The sequence below is a fragment of the Pagrus pagrus genome (assembly GCF_965226575.1).
Source record: "Pagrus pagrus genome assembly, chromosome: 6".
In the NCBI taxonomy this organism is placed as follows: Eukaryota; Metazoa; Chordata; class Actinopteri; order Spariformes; family Sparidae; genus Pagrus; species Pagrus pagrus.
The window spans coordinates 17,322,247-17,341,528 of NC_140190.1; the positions used below are offsets into that span (position 1 = coordinate 17,322,247).

Sequence of the window (19,282 nt, forward strand, 5' to 3'; positions counted from 1 at the left end):
AGTTTCACTGTCTTGCTCCCCCAATCTCTTGTGCCTTTTCCCTATTTTTGTTTCATAAAACAGATGATGGTTCATTTTGAAATACCTAGCGCAGCTTTAAAATTAAAGAATGAATGAGTCTTTCCAGGTTAATCTAATTAGCACAAAACCCAAAATTAAGAAATCAATATCCATAAGGTTTGAGCAGTATTTAATTGTTTGTTTTGTGCCTTAAAATAACAGAAAAGGGTAATTAAAAAAAAAAGGTAAAAAATGTTTGCCCTCCATTTTCTTAATGCCCTGGATTGCCTGAGCGAATGAATGATACACAGACCAGTGAGAAATAATGTGGTTCAAGCAGCGTACAGGAAAACACATTTGTGCAGTGCTGTGTAATCAATGGGAAGCACTGAAGCCTTTTGGAGACAGAAGGCTGACCAATGATTAATCACTGCTGATGCCAGCCGGGGGATAATGGGCCAGTGGTTCATTCCCAACTGACAAAACTCATCGTATAAATGTGAAATAAATAAATAAATAAATCACAAAATGTATTGAAAACAGCACATCATTTGCTCTGACCTCTTTTCATTTCACAGTTTAAACGACATGATTTCCACACTGGTACTTGTTTAACAGAGAAGCTCCGAGGGAAGTCAACGAGGGACAAGGACGAAACAACTTCGCCACCTCAAACTTGCTACATCAAAAAAACATTTACACATATTTTCATGCATCGATTTCACTGCGGCCCTGCAAGATAGCTGCATGGCTTGCTGCTGTCGGACGTAGATACGCGTAAGTAGTTCCAGCTGAAAGAAAGAACGCTTTCATGTGCAAGACTGAAGAGTTTTAAGTAGATTGTACTCTTCCAACACGACAATTTGTGTTTTGAGGTCTGAGATAGCAGGTACAGCACATAATGTTCAGTCCTGAAATATTAAGGCACACTCAGACAAGCATGTTCAGACCTCTGTTTCGTCCTTTTGAGTTTCCCGTCCTAAGAAGCAGACAGCTAAACGATTCTGTAAAGCTCTCAGAAAAAACATCAGTCTGCCAATGTGTGAAGCACAGAAAGGGCTCCTCACAGATGTTACTGCGTCTTTGCTTCTTGGACTCCTTTTTGTGTTTGGAGCTTGGCACGGCACAGAACACTTTGTGCTTCACGCCTGCTAAAATATTAAGGAGGACAGCGATAACTTGATGTGGCTGAACTTTGCAAACAACGGAAGGAGGAACAAAAAAATTACAATCACAGAGGAGACAAAGAAAGAGCAGCCAAAGGAGCGACCAGCAAAATGGCACAAGTGCACTGTATGGTGTGCTGGAAATACCACGAAGCAAACAGTCTGATGCAACTAAGTTTCAGGAAAGGTAACAACAAGGCTCCTTCTGCTCTAAAACACACTTGCTAGCTCCAAGTAGGTTATTCCCAGAGCCCAGGGAAGTGCATTACAAGGGGATCTCATAAAATCATTATAACTTATTAGGCTTAGCCACACTGTGAACACAACAACTTTTCAGTAATTGATTGAGCATGCCTTTCCCGTGAGACTCTATTCAATATGCCCTTAAGAGAAAACTTTGGTGGCCTTGAGCAGAACATCATATTAGAGACAATTTCACGGATCATTTGTCTCTGTCACAAAAATATCCCACACCTCCTGAAAAGGTGGCAGCTTTGGAACAACACACATCGGAGTCAGTTCACAAAGCAACACTGTATTACCACTTTATTGGCTAAAATATGATATATAGTGTCTCGTACACTGAAGGGTGTTTCTAATACTCTACACACTTCATGTATATAATGAATGTGTCTAAAATATGTCAGGCTATCTGGGTAAAAACAAAATCAAAAACAGGTGCTCAGGGAAACCAGTGACCTTTAAAATTAACAAGAGGACTGTGAAATTGAAAATGAAGGGGCAAAAATGCTCCCAGTAGTTAACAGTGGTATTTGCATTAATGAATGCATGCCATAACCCCTGCAGGCCACAGTAGGTGAGTCATGAGAGCTGGTGACCAGGGGGTTGTTCTCAGTGAATTCTGGGTGAGAAAAAGGGAGCAGTGCCTGATCGAAAAATACGTTGGAATGTCAAATTAAAAATGCCCTTTGAATTATCCTAGTTGTGTAAAAAGTACCACAAAAGTGTGTTGTCCCAACTTTATTGAGATATATACTACAGCTTTCAGTGTGTATAAGTACATACACACACAAAAACAGGCACGGTTTCCAGCTGAAACCAATCTTGGCATAAAATGGATCTGTTCTTTACCTCTGGTGTCTTCAGGTAGCACGATGGGAGGCATGAGGTCAGGCAGCTCCTCTTCACCCGCCTGCAGCCCCGTGGCCCGCATCCGACTCAGATCCAGAAAGTCTGGAACGTCTATGGCCAAGTCTGTACAGGAAGAGACATACGCAACATGCATGAGACTTTGCTGTGGCTGTTGTTTTTCCAAGAGCACTGGGGAGATAGCAGGATCAAATCAAATCATTGTCTTTTACTGCATTTTTAAGCTTAGGTGGTGCCGTCCACTTATTTGTTTGAACACTTCTTACTGTTTGTTCTGAGGAGTGAAAATATATGTAGGAAAAACTTGATCACACAATAAGTGAGGCCCTTAAAGTTGGTTGTTGTATGACTCGAGCCTCGGCTAGCTGGTTGTGTCACAGCTGTGACAAGATTATTTATAAATGAATGCAATTAATCAAATTTTCCAATTACATGACAACATCTCATTAGTGAAAAGCCTCGAGTGTTGCTGAGAATTTGCAATATAAGATTTGAACTCCTCTAGTAGTCCTTTACAGATATGTACAGAGTGAGAGATGGTGTTAGTTTATGACTACGGGTCCAAAAAAATGCAGATTATGCACAATCGTGAGTTGAATGAAAAATGACTTTGGCAGCAGTTTCACCTACCACCGTTCAGTATCTTGTGAAATGCAGTTTAATGGTGTCCTCTGCTGGCCGTTTACATCACTACAAATACTTCTAATAATTGAGTCACAACATTGCTGGAGGCCGAGATTCAAAATACATTTTAAATCCCATTAATCAGTCAAGGGTGACAGAAACTTACCTAGTTTTTTTGGTACCCAGTCAACCCCGAACGTGAACTTCTTGATCTGCAAAATCAGATACTCTGGGAAGGAGGCGAAACGGGAAGTTCTGCAGACAAAAATAAAGACAAGTTTATATATACAACTGGTTTAAATTTAAATATGTGAGGTGGTGCAAAACCAGTGAGGTGCAGACTAGTCAGGAACAGGTGGCCCTTTACTTACTTGATTCCGGCTGACTTGGCCTGCAGCGCTGAGCTCCAGAAATCTGGGACGTTCTCCGGCTCGGTAAAGGCCTGCAGGCACGCCGTGAAGGGGATCCGCGCCCTCACCGGCTCAGGTGGGGCCCGCATGTTCTCCTCAGCATCCTTCCGCTTGGCCTCGTACGCCAGCAGCTCCTCTGGTAGAATGAAAACAAGCTGTGTTTTAATACAAGTGATTAATTTAAGGCATTCATGTTACATTCAAGATGACTATCATCTTCATCAAGGTCACATTTGTTTACAGTAATTATACAGACATTGTATATAGGCAATGTCACAAGAATGTTAGTTATCTTTAAAATAGTACATAAGATTTGTCATATAATTTGTAACATCACTGTTTTATTGTCAGGACCTTCTGTGCCCTTTCAGAGAAGGACCTGCTGATTCTCCCAGCAGCTGGTGCCACCTGAGCCCAGCATCATGCCAGCTGCTCTGACCAGACGCAGCTGTGGCTTCTCACGGCAGCACCACAATTTATGTGTACGTGTGTGCGCAAAGGGGCTTCTTTACCTCTATTGGTGGCCGCTTCTATGGGGGCTGGCAGCTGGATGCAGTAGTCCACTCTCTGAGTGTAACGGACCCGACGTGATTGGCAGCACTGAGTCCGCTCCTCCACCAGGAAGCGGAAGACGTCGCTTGGATTCTCTGAGCCTGTGCTGTTCCTCTGTTTACACAAGAATGTACACGGAGGATGAGTTACATATCAACCACAAAATTAGGACATGAGATCAGGCGCATTTTTCAGTTTGATAAATAAATATAGACCAGTGACGGGGTCCAGCATTGATAAAATGAACGTAATATTTGTATCATTAATCAACCCCTAAACAATATTAATTGAAACTAAGTACATTAAAATACTGTTTGTCTGTGCAGAAGCTTCACCATGAACATGTCAAGCTTCTGTGAAACATCCTGAGGTCTGAAATGCAACTCTATCTATCTGCTATTCTTCGCTGGTCTATTACAGTCTCCTGGCACGACGTGGACACAACTGCTGTTTGACCCAGATCTCTTAATACAGTTGGTCATAATGTAGACGCAATTCTTTAATTTAGGAGACGCCTCAATTAACCATACCCTTCATAACTGTGAGTGTTACATCTTTTCAGAATCACAGGCACATTAATCATCATCACAGAGCGGCTCTGACTGTGTCTTCTACGAGCGGTGAGGGTCACTGAGGTTTACACTGTGTTTATTTGAAGACTGTGATGAAGGATGGCATGGCGACTTAACACACCAGTTTGCACTGCAGCCTTTCTGCAAGCCAGGCCTTCTATTCTAAGTTGCTACAGAAATACACAAGTTATAATTTTACTCAGGCCAAGTGTGCAGACTGACACAGATGGAGGAAAATGTTGCCGATGGTGGTGGCTTCAGTCACGTTATCCATGTCTGGATAACGCGTCTGGAACTAAATCAGTGTCTAGTTCAGGACTAAGAGGACTAAAGGACGGGTTTTCTAGGGAACCAAGTTTGAGCACAAGAGCTTCTATAGAAAATGTGGCTGCTCGATGTGGCTTTAAATGAATATTTCAATATTTTACATCGCAATACACAAACTAGATCATGATATTTGAAACCTCTCAAAAGTGCTTCATAAATGCAAGGACTGGTCGACAAAATCAGATATCATGATATTTGAACAAAAACCTCGATATCGATATTGCAACAATACCGTTGGGATGATTATTGGTACCGTCACAAAATATTAACACAATGAGATTTATGATAAATAATCATAAGTAATGTGGATATAATGACTAAGTTCAAAAAGGTAAGTTCAGAAAATGGCATCACTTTACTGTAATACGGCCGTTAAAGCAGGAAAAGACAACACTATCACAATATAGCAATATCATAATTTAAACACCATATAAGTCTCACGATATCACAATAAGGATAGAGTATCTATATGTCATCCAGCTCTAATAGATATCGGGGCAAATATGGACGAACTGAGGCTCAGAGAATGCTGGTCGTGTGTTTTGTTGATCTTCACAACATGAGGTGGAGGAAATGTCAAGTCCGAGTCAGGGCATGTATCATGTCTGAGGCAGAATAGGAAGCATTATCTGTCCCCCTGTGTAACAGATAGCACTGAGCTATATATATCCTGTTTTAGAGAGACACGTCAGAGCAGCACCACATGTGTATGCACCAACCAAGGAGACAGTCAAAAAACAGACCCTCCCCTCTCAGTCAACTGCCGTTCCAATGTGTGTCATGGGGTAAATTCAAGATAATAGGGGACGGTCAGTTTTGTGAAAGGCAGCATCCCGTTCTGTTCTGTCTTTGTAGTATTATCTACCAGTGGATGTGTATATGGACGATCCAATATATATATTACATTCTTCACATTTCCACAATCAACTACAGCATGTGTATACATTTACATAAATGACAGAATGCAGACTGCGAGATGGTGTTAAAAAGCTCCAAAACACGACTGAAAAGTAGAAAAAGTAAATGAAAATGAAACAGAGGTTAAGCTCCACTCACCTCCACCAGGTTGATCATGTGCTGGAGGAACTCATGGGCATCTTGTTGTCTGTTGGAAGAAAACTCTGGGTGTCCTCTGCTGACCAGGGACTTGAACATCCGGGGAGAGACGCCCTTTTGCTGGTGCTGAAAAGAGAACATTTGGGTGTCACACACACTGACTGAGCAGGAACACTCTACTCACATCAGAGGGAAATATAAGATGTTACAGGTACACACTGGACTGCCGGTGCCAGGCTCTGTACATGAGACCACCAGTGGATCCAATCTGAAGAACTGTGGCTCATTTAGTTCTTTAAAGCTCCAGTAAAGTGACTTGATTTTAAGCTTTAAAAAAAACATTTGGATAATATCAAACATGATGTTGCTAAGGAAGCACTATTAGCTGTAACACAAACTTAAGTGTGCAGAAATGGTACTGAATAATTGTCATCACTAGTTCCCAAATTAATATGGCTGCTACGAGTCAAGCTAAGAAGTATTAAACATCTTAAGCAAGATACAAATCCTCCATTTTCTATCTGGAGCTTTCAGGGACTGAGCATGCTAACTATGAAGTAAAATAAAACAGGGTTTGGCTTATCTGACTGCCGTTTAAAGTATTCAGAAGTCTTCATATGCCACCAAACACAAGAAATTATATCCTGCACTCTATCAGCCTGAAAAGTGTGCAACGCCCAATACTCATCAACTTTAAATACAAAAAGTTCCTGTTATCCAGCTATAACGTTACAGCAATAAATTCAAGCTTACACAACAAAAGTAAAATTAATGTGGTACTGGCAGCCTGTTACTTGAAAAACTCAGCTCTCTATCAGAAAGTGAATACACACACTATGCAAAATGTGTAACTTTTCCTTTAAATTCACTATTCACTACTCTTTGTGTAGAAGATAAACAGTATACACCAACCAAACAAATTAAATATCATAAAATGTAGTATCATCTCAACATCATCCTGCCACACAAAAGGTCACCCATACAATTGTTTGCAGGTGAATTTACTTTAAAAGCCATTTTAATGAGAATATGTTATTGTTATGGTAATATTTTCCTTAGTACACACTGATGTCAACTCAAGCCCCCAATATCTCGCCACCTGTCAACATGCATCCAAACCTGACTCCACCATCACATGTGTAGGAAGTGCAGGATCACAGCTCTGCCCTATCAATTACCGAGACTGGTGAGGCTTAAAACAAGCCTAGTGCTGGGCGCCATTATGCTTTAATGGTTTTCCTCCCCTACAGTCCTGACAGCTGTGTACTACGTGTTTGGAAAAGGCGATGCTTTCATAACATGTGCATTTAAATTAGTAAAACAAAACACGCAAATAAATAACCAAACAAAATAAGCACTCTGTTTAAGAACGTGAGAGAGCGCAGGAAGCCAAGACAATCATTTAGCTCTGCAAAAATAAAGAGGAAAATTATGCGGCAATGTGGGGAATCAGAAAGCAAATCACAGTGTTAGAGCTGTGCCTGGAGCTGCGTTCATAAACAATTTGAGTTGCACATGTTGGACCGCAGCCAGAAGCTATTTTCAGACTACAGGAAAAAGGTCAGAGCACAAGAAAACTCGACATCTTCTGTTTGTTTCAATCATCATCCTTCCAGTTGTCACAATGACAAAAACCCTCACGTGTATTAATAAAACAAATTTACTGAATCATGAAAAGTCGTCTCAGGTTTAAATCAGGAAAACATCAAAAACAGACCGCTGTCTGAAACTCTTTCTTGACCACCCGAACAGTTTTGCCACCACTCAGTATTAACATGCTTCTGTCGGTTATGGACCCAGTTTGGGAGCTGGACATACCCAGTTTAATACCTTGTATTCTTCTTTCATCACCTGTTCAATGAGCTCAGATTTCATGGGTGGTTTGGCGTACTGGCCTGAGAGCAGTCCGTGTCCCAGTTTAGCCCTGTCGGACAAAAACAAAGGCATGAACATAACAGCATATCGTCAGTCTTTTAGTTTTGTTCCTGTTCTCTTAAGATGATTTATATGAAGACCCACCCTGAGGGCACGTGTGTACAGCTAAAACGATTAATTGAATAGTTATCAACTACTACTACTACTTTTACTGACATTGTATAGATTAACAACTAAACAATAAATTGAGAAAATAAGTTGCAGCCCTACATCTTGGTCTTTCTCCATTGGTGCCAACATTTATAAAACCTTCAGAAAATGCATTTGCTGGCTGTTTCAGGAGGCATGCAACTTGTTAAAGCTTAATAGTCCAACAAAGATGGCTCCAGAAACAAACCTTTCAGGAAAATCTGACTGTTTTATCCTCCATCTTTTCCTAAATCTGTCTAATTCTTCACAAATGTGGTTTCAGGAAATCATCTCCTTATTTCATGACATAAATCTTTGTTCCTTCATCATATTACAGACAGCCTATATAGAGAAAAATGACTTATAATTTACCATACCACTTATTAACTATAGGGGGCAGTGACTCAACCCATTTCAGTGCAATCAGTTACACAGGTATCAGTTTCTTCAAAAGCTCATATCAAGATTCTTGTGTTGTTTTATACGTACTGTTAATACGCAAGCCAAAATATCTCAAGCAAACTGAGATTTGATTTTGTTTTAGCTGTAATATCCTCTTTGAAAGACTTAACTGGTTGAAACAATAAAAAAGATATACAGTATAGATAGAGTCTGTTTAATATGATGATCTCTTTTCATCATATTTAAGATAATCCTGATCCATCCATCCATTTTATTTTTCATTTTATCTAATCAAGAAGGCCTCTTTGAGACTAAAAACCTAATTTTCTAGGCAAAGAAAGGCCTTTTTATGCCTACACTGGACTGACTAGATACAGTCAGCTAACATAATATATATCAAATATCAAAAAAATAAATACAACAAGTAATAAATACGGTGTAAATACGGTGCAGCAGTTATTATATTTCCAAATAATCATCAAACTATTGTAGAAAAAAACTGGCGTCATTTTCACAATTCTAACTGCTAATAATTGCTTGTACATGAGGAATATTGCTTTTACATGAATGATCTGAATCTCCTTCTGCACGATATTAAGTACAGTACAGGATGCAGGGTAATATATTAATTTAATTAGTTTAATCCTACCTTATTTAAAACTCAGGCTCTGCCGCCACTGCTTTAAAAGGAGGGGTCATTTTAACAGACAGATTTTCTTTCTTCATGACCTGATTTGTGCTGAGTGGCTCGATCAATTAAGAAGCGTAATGGGTATAAACATGTTTATGTGGCAATTTGAAACGTTTGTTGCTTTATATATCTGATATTCATCTGTTGCCTGGCTGAAGCTCTACTTATCTTTCATCATGGTGTCAGCATCTGTCTGACCTCTTGCAACACACTGGCTTCCACGACCCAATACACCCACGTGTTTACCAGAACGTATGGGCAAAAAGGCTTTCAATCTCACAAAAGGTGTATGATCTATTAGTTCGACTAAGATTCATAGACAAAACTTGCAAACTAACCCTAACCCAGCCACAGAGACAGCAGCAGGTGGGAAACACCTTCACTTGTTTTGCGTACTTGAAAACTGCATTATGTAACACCAGAGTCACTTACATTTGTGTGGCGAAGTCCTGGCTGGGGTCAAGGGGTGAATAGTCATATATCCTCTGAAGATTACCCACATACCTAAAGATCAAAATACATGTCACACACTCAGACACAAGACCACTGGAAACACATGAGGTGGCACTGAGAAGACACTGACACCTCCTGCTGGAGGCCATATTAGTTAATCTCTCACAAAAAAAAAAAAAAAAAAAACGTAGAAAAATATATAGACTGCCATTAATAATACCAAGAAAAAGAGTTGACAGGATAAAAAATACTTAATAAAAATTTTAAACTCTAAAAACTACTATAAAAGATATATATATATATATATATATATATATATATATATATATACATATATATATATATTAAGATCTCCATCATGTCCATATGAACTACTGTAGTTTTAAATGCACTGTCCTATGATGTCATTTATCAATGATTGCCATAATAAAGTCTGCATAATAAAAACATTATCATATATTGTTTTCCTCTACATAAAGTCCCATCAGTGTACTCACATCCTCTGGAAGTCTGGGATGCTAAAGAGGACCTGCATCACTGTGCCGAGGTAGCAGCTGTTGCCTAGGTTTTTGATGCCTGTGTAACCAGAACCAAACACCGCCTTCAGCTTCATGCCCGACTCCTGGATCACCTCCCACTCGCTGACCCGCGGCCGGGCGTTATTGTCTGTGTGGTGCCCATTCTCTGTCTGAAGGGAGGGAGAGACAGCTCGGTGTCAAACCTTTACTGAGGAAGCTTCACTTTTTGTTTTTTGTTTGGTTTGTTCACAGCTAAGACAACTTACTCTTTTCTGCATCTGTAGCATGTCTATCCCAAAGTGTGACAAGTGGTCTGATATGTGAGGGTCCAACACAGCTTCCTCCTCCTCAAATGAGTACACATCTGGAACCAAATTATCAGTCAGTCACTATGATAAATTGGTAAAATTACGAGGGAAAAAAAGAAACAAATCATAATATTCTCTACGATTAATGTCACTAATTTATGAAAACAAAAAAAACTTAGATGCCACCCCTTGTCATATTTAATCTCCAGATTGACCACATTATCATAGACTACAACTTCATCCAAATCAGTATGTTGTTTTCCTCTTAATAGACTAAATTTAGGTCAAGCAGCTACACTTTGATGAGACAAAGTCTAGATGCTTATGATAATATGGTGAGAGTGTTTTCTCACCTATTACATGAGCATTCTTGGAGAATGTCATTGCAACGGCAAGTGAAACTTTGCATTAGTAAGAAAAAAGTTAAAGGACGTTGATCACTAACACCACACAATAACTCAACAATTTAAAGTTTCTCAGACCTGCTCCATCTGGTGTGATGGTGTCCAGTTTGACTGCCAGGGGGTGGTTGGTCTCTCTGTAGTGCTCCAGAGCGTGGCCGTTGCCTCCACTTCCATCGAAGAACCACTTCCCACAGAGCACTGCTCCATCCGTCAGGTTCAGCCACAGGTTTTCTCTCATCTCGCATTTCTGACACTTCCAGCCACTGACCACAAAGAAACAAGACTGTTTTTACTATTGTGCTGTTTTTTAAATCATGTATATCTCAATTTAAGATTTACATTTTGCCGGCTTACGGACTGGATAAACAAGGCAAACTTCAAGACACAGTGATGCAGTCATACATTGACTTGCATTTAAAACTCTTTTGGCAATTTGAGAGATATCAAAATCATGACATCTTGTTGCAACATCCATTTATATCACCATTTTGTAATGGATTACCACTATGTTTACTCCAATCAATCTCCATTTTTAGACTCACAAGCACAAGTGCTGCATGACTTTCACAAAATTTCACTCCTGCATAAACAAGGAAAACTTTGACATTTATTTGAATATTCTTTGAGTGGAAGGAAAAAGAAAAAATGGGGAAAAATGATTAGCAATGACTTCCTCTATTCTCCTGCTTTAAAGTTTCTAAAGGAACAACACTAACAAACCCACTGCTGTGTGAAAAGATGTAGAGGATGTTTTGTAGACTGAACATGCTGAGAAAGTAACAGAATCTATCGCTCTCCCAAAAATTTAAATAAATAAAAGTGTTGCAACACTGTGCGTTTCCTACCTGGGTGGGATCCTGACTCCATTATCCAGCTGTCTGAGGCTCCTGGCATGTCTGGACACCTGGATCTCCTCCTCCCAGGACTCAGGCTCCTGCTTCTTGTAAGCTGATGGTGCATTGAGCACCGCGTCACAGGCGATGGTCACCTGAACGTCAGATGAAACAGCAGCGACAGAATTAACTTCTGGGAGTGGCTTTGATTGATATGAAAATATATCAATCTAAGAACTTCTCTCTGCTTTTAACTCTGCATTTGGCAGATATAAGATTTTATTTAACTACTGTAGCAACATTAAACTTCATCATTTAACAAAAGGACGACAGTGGACATGCAAGACATTGTGAAGCTGTGCCACATAAAGCGATTGATCCAGCAGAGGAAGGCAGAGTGGCATTATATTGCTACTATAATGCAGAAACAAACCATGCAAAACGTTTTAAAACAAGAATGGTAGTCGCCACGTGGTTTTTCTTAACATCATAATTTGTTTATTCACAACAATAAATTAAACATGCATAAAATAATTAGAAAAACAAAACAAAACCAAGCCTCATTCACAGTAGAAGCTCTAAAAGAAATAAAAATAATAAAATAAGTCCTCTGCACTCCGTGCAAGCAAATAATGATCAAAGCCAAAGGTGATGAGGGCACCTAAACAGTGTGTGCATCCAGTGGTTCCCCAGAAGCTTTTCTATGAAACAGCTTTCACACAAATGAACCAAAGAACACTACTAGAGGTTAAGAGAAACTCTGAGCCTCCATAAATTATATTCCAGAGTGCCAAGTTAAAATTTGTGACCAGAAATTTCTCACTTTAACCTGAACAAGAAAATGGATTTTCCGCTTTGCGGCTGTTCAGTGACGGGGGAACCACTGAGTGCACCCTCCCATCGGCATGCATGGAAACACACAGAGCACGAGCAGCAGCGACTCACTGACCAGAGCGGGCAGCTCCTCAATATTTGGTAAGGGGATCTCGAAGTGGTCTGGAAAAATGACGAGCTTGGCCTCGTCTTCATATTCATAGTCCTCGCCGTTAAAATCACGGTTTAGCTCTAAATCTACAGGGAAGGAAGTGAACATCCAATCAGCTGCTGTTAGACTGACGTTACCTGATGATCGTGTTTGTTCTTGGGTATTTTTATTTCATGTTTGTGTGAGGTTTGTTCTTTTTATGTTCCTGTATTGTTCATGTAGTCAATACCATAATAGCCTGAGGATGCAGATGAATCCTTGAGCAAGAAAACCATCAGTGGCATCTTGTTTTTACAACAGTGACAGATGACTTCATACGATGCTGATGACTCTTTTGCTCAGAGCGAATCTATGTTGAGCTATACTTAGGCAACTATTACACACTCTTAGCAACAGCAACTTATAGAGGCACTGAGGAGCACTGAGGATGGCTTTGTCTGTGCAGCTGCAGCGCACTCAATTCATTACTAATCACATTATGAAACTCAAGTAAGGCTAAGCAATAGATCAATATTACGTATATCATGATCGCAATATACGACTATACATCTCCTTAGATTTTGGATATCATTATAGGTTTTAAAGGCTGCATTATAGTGAAGTGATGTAATTTTCTGAACTTGTTCTAATACTTAGTCTTAGTCGTTCTATCCGCATTACTCATTTTTATTTATCAAAAATCTCAGTGTGTACCAATAGTCATCCTTACAATATTATCAATATTTATGTATTTGGTCAAAAATGTCCTGATGAATGATTTTTGTAAATATTTTTAAAATTATTTTGAGAACTGATTTATTGTTTCGGCCATTTTAAAGCAATAACAGGTTTGTCTTACAAAATAAGGCTTTTGAAGGCATCACTTTGGGCTATAGGAACTTTTGATGGATATTTTACATATTCTCTGTGGATCTGGTGGTCTAGAGATCAGAACGATCCCCGGCTACTTTTCAAAGTGTCAAACTGCAAGATACTGATCTCCAAATTGTCCCCGATGGCTGTGTGAATGGCTGAAAATAGCAATATCGTTGGGAAGTTTGGTGAGGAAACACTGTATTGCTTCTGATGAGCATGTTGGCACTTTGCATGGCAGCAGTGTGTGGGTGTGTATATGAATAAGTGAATGTGGCAAGTGTTTTAAAAGCGCAGTACAAATGCAAGTCCATTCACATTTTTCAAAAATTTCAGACCTCCAAACTCTAACCCAATTAATCAAGAAAATAATCTGCAGATTAATCAATGTTTCAGCCCTAGTTTATGATCAAGTAAGACAAAGAGAGAGGTGTCAATTCCTTTTGGCAAAGAGTGACGTTAACTTTCTGTCAATCAGCTAATAAATTAAATCCATCTTTTTTAAATGGAGCAATAGCCTCTTCTCTTATATCTCTCTCCATACAGAGTTGTCCTTCTCCACTCCAGACTAAAGTTGTGTGATGACTCATGAGAAACAAGATCATAGGTTATCCTCGACTATGTTATTGTGCCCACTGGTTTCATGGTAACCTCTGACGTTAGCAGCTAGCGGCCTGATTAGATCACTGGTCTGGTATGGAGATGACGGCGGGAAACATACATGCCCGCTGTCATATCAAAGATCCAAAATGGACGACAGCAAGAATCCTCCCAGAGAAAGAAGAGTCTGACAGAGTTCTCTTAGAGAGTCAGACATCAGCTAGAGGGTTGACCTAATGTACAGCAGTCAGATCGAAGTTGGTGCATATTAAAGTCTATTACGCTCCAGACGATAAGAAAACAGGAACATCAATTACATGGAGGCTGAGTGGAAGGAATTCCTCCCCCGCACACCAGCCATGAGGGAGGGAGGGAGGCAGAGCGACACCTGGTCTGCTCTGAGCAGCGTCATGGCTGCAGTAGAAGTGTGTCAGCCCAGAAGGGGAGTTGACAGGTGGCGGCAGCTGAGAGGCCAGCGACCAGGAGGAGGGGGAGGAGGCCAGGCTTTGATTTAGAACAGTTACCAACCACACATACAAATAAATGGGCTATATTTGGAGCACAGGAGGAGGAAGGGGAGGAGGAGGAGGAGAGGTCTCATCATGGGAAATATCTGACACTTTGGGTGAGGGCTGGTTGGAGGGGCAGCTGGTGGGTCACCACAGTGTAACAAACAATAACACCAGCTTCTAATGGAGGGGGTTGTCTTCATGGAGAGGTGTTTCTGACCACAGACATCATGTTTACTTCATTATATGTCTTGCATCAACTCAATGCAAGACATGTAACCATGTCAGCAACGAGCTTCATTTGTTTTCAGTTATGATGGAAATACCAGAGTCCAGTCTCAAGGTATTTCTTAGCTATGGATGGTTTCATTTAAATAACTTTATAAAGGTCCAAAAAGGTAAAATTCTCCAATATTTCCCCAACAAAAAGCAAAGCTTTCATTTGTGTTTGTGCTACAACCATTATTTATCACCCCCTCAGATTTATCTTGTGACCCTTTGGAGATCTGGAAAAACTGGACTCAACCATGTTACTGTATATAAAAGTAGATAAAACTACCTCCACCTCGACAGCTACAACATCATTATGCTACTTAGATATCAATGCATCAGTGTTAATCTAATTATGTTAATTTATGATAATATATCCATCACAGGGACCCTTTTTCTAGATAACTACTACTTTTACTTTTGATTATTTAGGTGCATTTTACTAATAATATGTCTGTGTTTCTCTTAAACATACATATTTAACATCAGCCTTTTGGGATTAAAAAGTGTACTTATCCTCACTCCTGTTTATCAACCTGACTACAGCAGCGATGCCTGAGGCAACCTCCATTGTTGGACGTTTGAAGCTGGGGGGGAAATGTACTTTACTGTAAGAACGTAAGGTTACACAAATGAGAGGGGAAAAGAAGAGAGAACCAGAGTCTCTGGTGAGTGCCAAATTTCATGAGAGTCATCCTGAATTTAAACACACAGACAGATACACCCGCAGTGTGTGCCGTCGCTCTAATGTGAGCTCACAAATGGTCTTGTGGTCAAACTACCGCTAATGTTTTAAAGTTTTATTCGTGTTTAGTTCAGTCTCATTTCTACTTTCGTATCCCGTAGGCAACCACATGAGACGCGCCGTTACTTTGAGCAAACTTGTGGATTTCTCTGGGTGTGAACATTGCTGGAAACATTTGGGATAATGTAACGTTTTTTAAACCTTTTGATGCAAAATTCCTACATATTACATATTTAAGAAGAAACATCTGGGTTTTCTGAGTATTTTTACATAGTGGAAAGGAGTACTTCATCCACCACTGCCTCTAACTTACCTAGAAACACTTTTCCATTTCTCCGTCTGGGGATGGCGCCTCCTGCAGCTCCTGTGGCTTTCTGTGGGAAACAGGAAGAAAAGGGATTAAACTGGATCAAAGAACCTCCTCACATTAAAAAAAAACACCCTTTAATACCTTTAATGATTCTCTTTGTAAAATCCTGTAAAATGCTGTTATGCTTCGCTGCGACGGAAGGTCCAGATGGTTGTCATTTTGTTAGAAATAGATGCTGAATGTTCCAGTTGCTAGGTCAGGTTACGAGGCAGGGGGAAAACCCCTGTCTGTGTCATGGTCAACATTAAAGAATGATAAATGAAACTGCTTCAGTTGCACAGTTTGATTTGTGGACTTGGACGGATCTCATTTACAGTGTGTTCATGTGGCCTGTCTGGGCCTGCAGAGAGTGATCATCTTCCTCTTCATACTGTCCAGAGTGGTACAAAACTCAAATACAGTCATCAATCCTTAACATCAACCTACAAAAAACACTTGTATCCACTAAAGTGTGGAAAACAACCCCAGTGACTGGTTTCCCACGTATCCTCTGTGGTTCAGGTGACTGACTCCCGTTCACTCGGCAGGACACAGACAGACAGAAAAGCAGAGAATGCTGACACACTAGCGACCAAGTGGACTCATGGGAAAAAAACAGCAGACACGGGAGCCTGCAGAATGTGAGCAGCTGCCAGATCCAGGCATGGAAATAGCAGCTCTTTACAAAGCATAGCTTATCTGAGGGCAATTAGAGCCACAAAGAAAACATGGCAGCAGCTCAGGCCTTTGTTGTTTACCGTCAACTTTTTAGGAGGGCTTGTTTTGGGTCAATGACTTGTTTGTTGAGTTAATTTTTTATTCATACAAGGATGGGCAAAATAACAGAAACGCCTTACAATATAATGCAATCCAATGCAACAACATGCTTAGCGTAGAGTTAAATCAATAGCTGTCCGCTGCAGTCTCAACAACAACTTGATAGTCTTTGAAAAGGTTTGTTGCAGGGTTGTTGTTTTGGATTGCATGTTATTGTTTGATGTTCCTTTTATATTTATCGCTTAACATAAACTAAATAATATATTTATCGCTATGAATAATTAAAATCTTGTGTGGTTTCATTGTATACAGCAAAATGTTATTATCTGAATTTCAGAAGTAGCATTTCAGTATCTTTAAGAGTTGATTTTTGAGTCTCATTCCCAACTCGTCGAATACTGGTGCTTTGGGATGGCGGCTGACCCGACCTACAATCCCAAAACATCAGTATATGACGAGGTCAGAATGAGACTCAAATATCAACTTTCTTACAAATTAGACCTTTAATATAGTTGTAACACTTAATTTTATGGGTCAGTATTTTCAGAATATTTGCTTGATAATCTCCAAGGACGTTTCTTGGAAAGAACTACGTATATTGGTACTAATTATAGGGCAAATAAGAATTTTCTTCAAAGAATCGCTCCATTTCAATCCAAATAAATATTCTAAATATTCTATTATTATCATTTATTTCATTATTCATTTATATTATCATTTATTGCTGTAAACTGTAGTCTCTCTCACTCTCTCATGTACAGCTGACCTGTTGGGCACTGACGATAAGACTATTTAAGTTTCACTGGAGATTAATTTTAATAAATTGGAAGTGCACCAAATAAAAACTCTCTAACAGTTTTAACATAATTAGTACAAATTACCAGGTTCTTTCTGGGAAACTTCATCGGAAATTATTAGGAAATAAGGGAACATATAGCATTACCAAAGGAGCTACAAAGACAAAAATGTGAAAGGTTATTGTTGATTGATACAGAGCTGAAAATACTCAATCCTCAGTCTGAAAGTCAAAATGGTCAAGTTAAAGGAAAAGGCTCAAACAAAGTTGCTATTTTTTTCCCTCTTTGTTTTAAAGTAAATGTTGATGACCAAGCGTTCAGTTTCCAGGTTAATGCAGGGAAATACACTGTAATTTAATTCATATTCATATTTAAAATAATGGCATCATGATATCAGCAGCACAGATCACAGTGTATCGTTTATCTGAAACACCTTACTTTATTGCATCCTTCTGCAGCATTTAACACGTAATCCTGAAAGTGTTAATCACATGATCTACCAACTGAAATACACACAAGACAAGTGTTGTTTTACTTTACATCCCTCTATCTATCATCTAAAAGCAGTATACATATGTTTAATTAACGGTTTATAGCACACTATAATGCAATTACAAGCAGATATAAGAGCATTTTTATTTGTCTATTGAGATATATATTTATATTACTGCAGGAGTGCTCTCCTGTGTTTACTTTCTGCTTATTGGTGCCCAAAGGAAGAGCAACATGTTTTGATAAATACATAAATCAATACTTTTATCTGCTTACAGCTACATTATATTATGCCTAGCTCCATTAATTCAATGTTTATATAGTGCTTAGAAATGTTCCACAAGTGGTTAAAATAAACAGATTTTTCAACTCCACTTGGCTTATTTTCTACATTAAATGTTGTGAGATTCACAAAGTGTATTTATATTTGGTACACAACCATGTAAGTATGAATTACAACATATGATTGACTATATATATCATTTGGATATACAATTGAGATCTGCCTGAAGCTGACTAACGTCAATGTCATCATTGAAGCTGACAATGACAATTGCGAAGCTCAGATATCATTGGTTGTAAACACTTTGCCCTTATTGTATTCAACTTTTCTATACTAGTATTGTTTAATATGATCCCATGTTAATGTCTTTATTGTTGTCTTTTGTGTCTTTTGTTTCTTATTGATTACAAATGTACTATATAAACTGTGGTGCCATTAAAAAGAAATACAGTGCAGGAGTATAACGTACCTCTTTCACATGTCGTTTGAGGTGCATGTAAACACTCTGTCCTGTTTTGCGATAATGTCTCTCCACATGTTCTCGTCCAAAGCCCAGGAATGTGTTCATGCACACATACAGGCCTCCCTCTGACTCCTGCAGACCAAAACAAACGGTAACAATGAACAGCAGCACGAGGTTAACAACCACCAACACAACAGCACATTTAACACATTGTGCATATTACACAGAAAATCTTTATTTTGCCTGATTTCAGAGTAGCTAGAAGGCAGGGTTGCACTACTTACTGTGTATTATATCCTCACACAAGTATTCCCTCTAACAGTGTCTGTTCTTATATAATACACAATGTATGGGAGCATTCTAGCTTCATTAAAAGTGTTTCACAGCATAAATAGGAAGATAATAATCAGATCCGTTCATAGTGCACTTTGTTACACACTACCTGGCACTAGTTACAACAATTTAACACAACGCAAGTTAGATATGTGTGCCAGTGATTCTGCAAGCACATTTTCAAAGAAGCCGTCTTGCATCCTGTCAAACTGCCAAAAATCTGTTCCAGTACTCTTGCACAGAAAAAAAAATATCGCTTTGATCGAGAAAAAGCCTGCTGCTGAAAAGCCTGGTTTATACTGCAACTCCACAGAAAACACTTTCACCTAATTCACAC

The 19,282-nt window shown here is 39.3% G+C and overlaps 1 protein-coding gene across 3 annotated transcripts in view; it reads right to left on the minus strand.

The window, feature by feature from the left end:
- usp13 (ubiquitin specific peptidase 13) overlaps positions 1–19,282 on the minus strand; it is a 33,858-nt gene that overhangs the window by 12,419 nt on the left and 2,157 nt on the right. Inside the window, exons 2-15 of one of the 3 annotated variants that reach the window (XM_084356143.1) lie at positions 18,619–18,744; positions 15,765–15,825; positions 12,440–12,561; positions 11,503–11,645; positions 10,736–10,920; positions 10,212–10,309; positions 9,925–10,115; positions 9,407–9,478; positions 7,636–7,741; positions 5,818–5,943; positions 3,823–3,976; positions 3,272–3,446; positions 3,067–3,155; positions 2,259–2,381 (exon numbers count right to left, since the gene is read on the minus strand). In XM_084356143.1, coding sequence (XP_084212269.1) covers positions 2,259–2,381; positions 3,067–3,155; positions 3,272–3,446; positions 3,823–3,976; positions 5,818–5,943; positions 7,636–7,741; positions 9,407–9,478; positions 9,925–10,115; positions 10,212–10,309; positions 10,736–10,920; positions 11,503–11,645; positions 12,440–12,561; positions 15,765–15,825; positions 18,619–18,744 — 1,771 coding nt within the window. The remainder of the gene's footprint in view (positions 1–2,258; positions 2,382–3,066; positions 3,156–3,271; positions 3,447–3,822; positions 3,977–5,817; positions 5,944–7,635; positions 7,742–9,406; positions 9,479–9,924; positions 10,116–10,211; positions 10,310–10,735; positions 10,921–11,502; positions 11,646–12,439; positions 12,562–15,764; positions 15,826–18,618; positions 18,745–19,282) is intronic. The other 2 variants (XM_084356142.1, XM_084356141.1) reach the window with 2 other exon arrangements.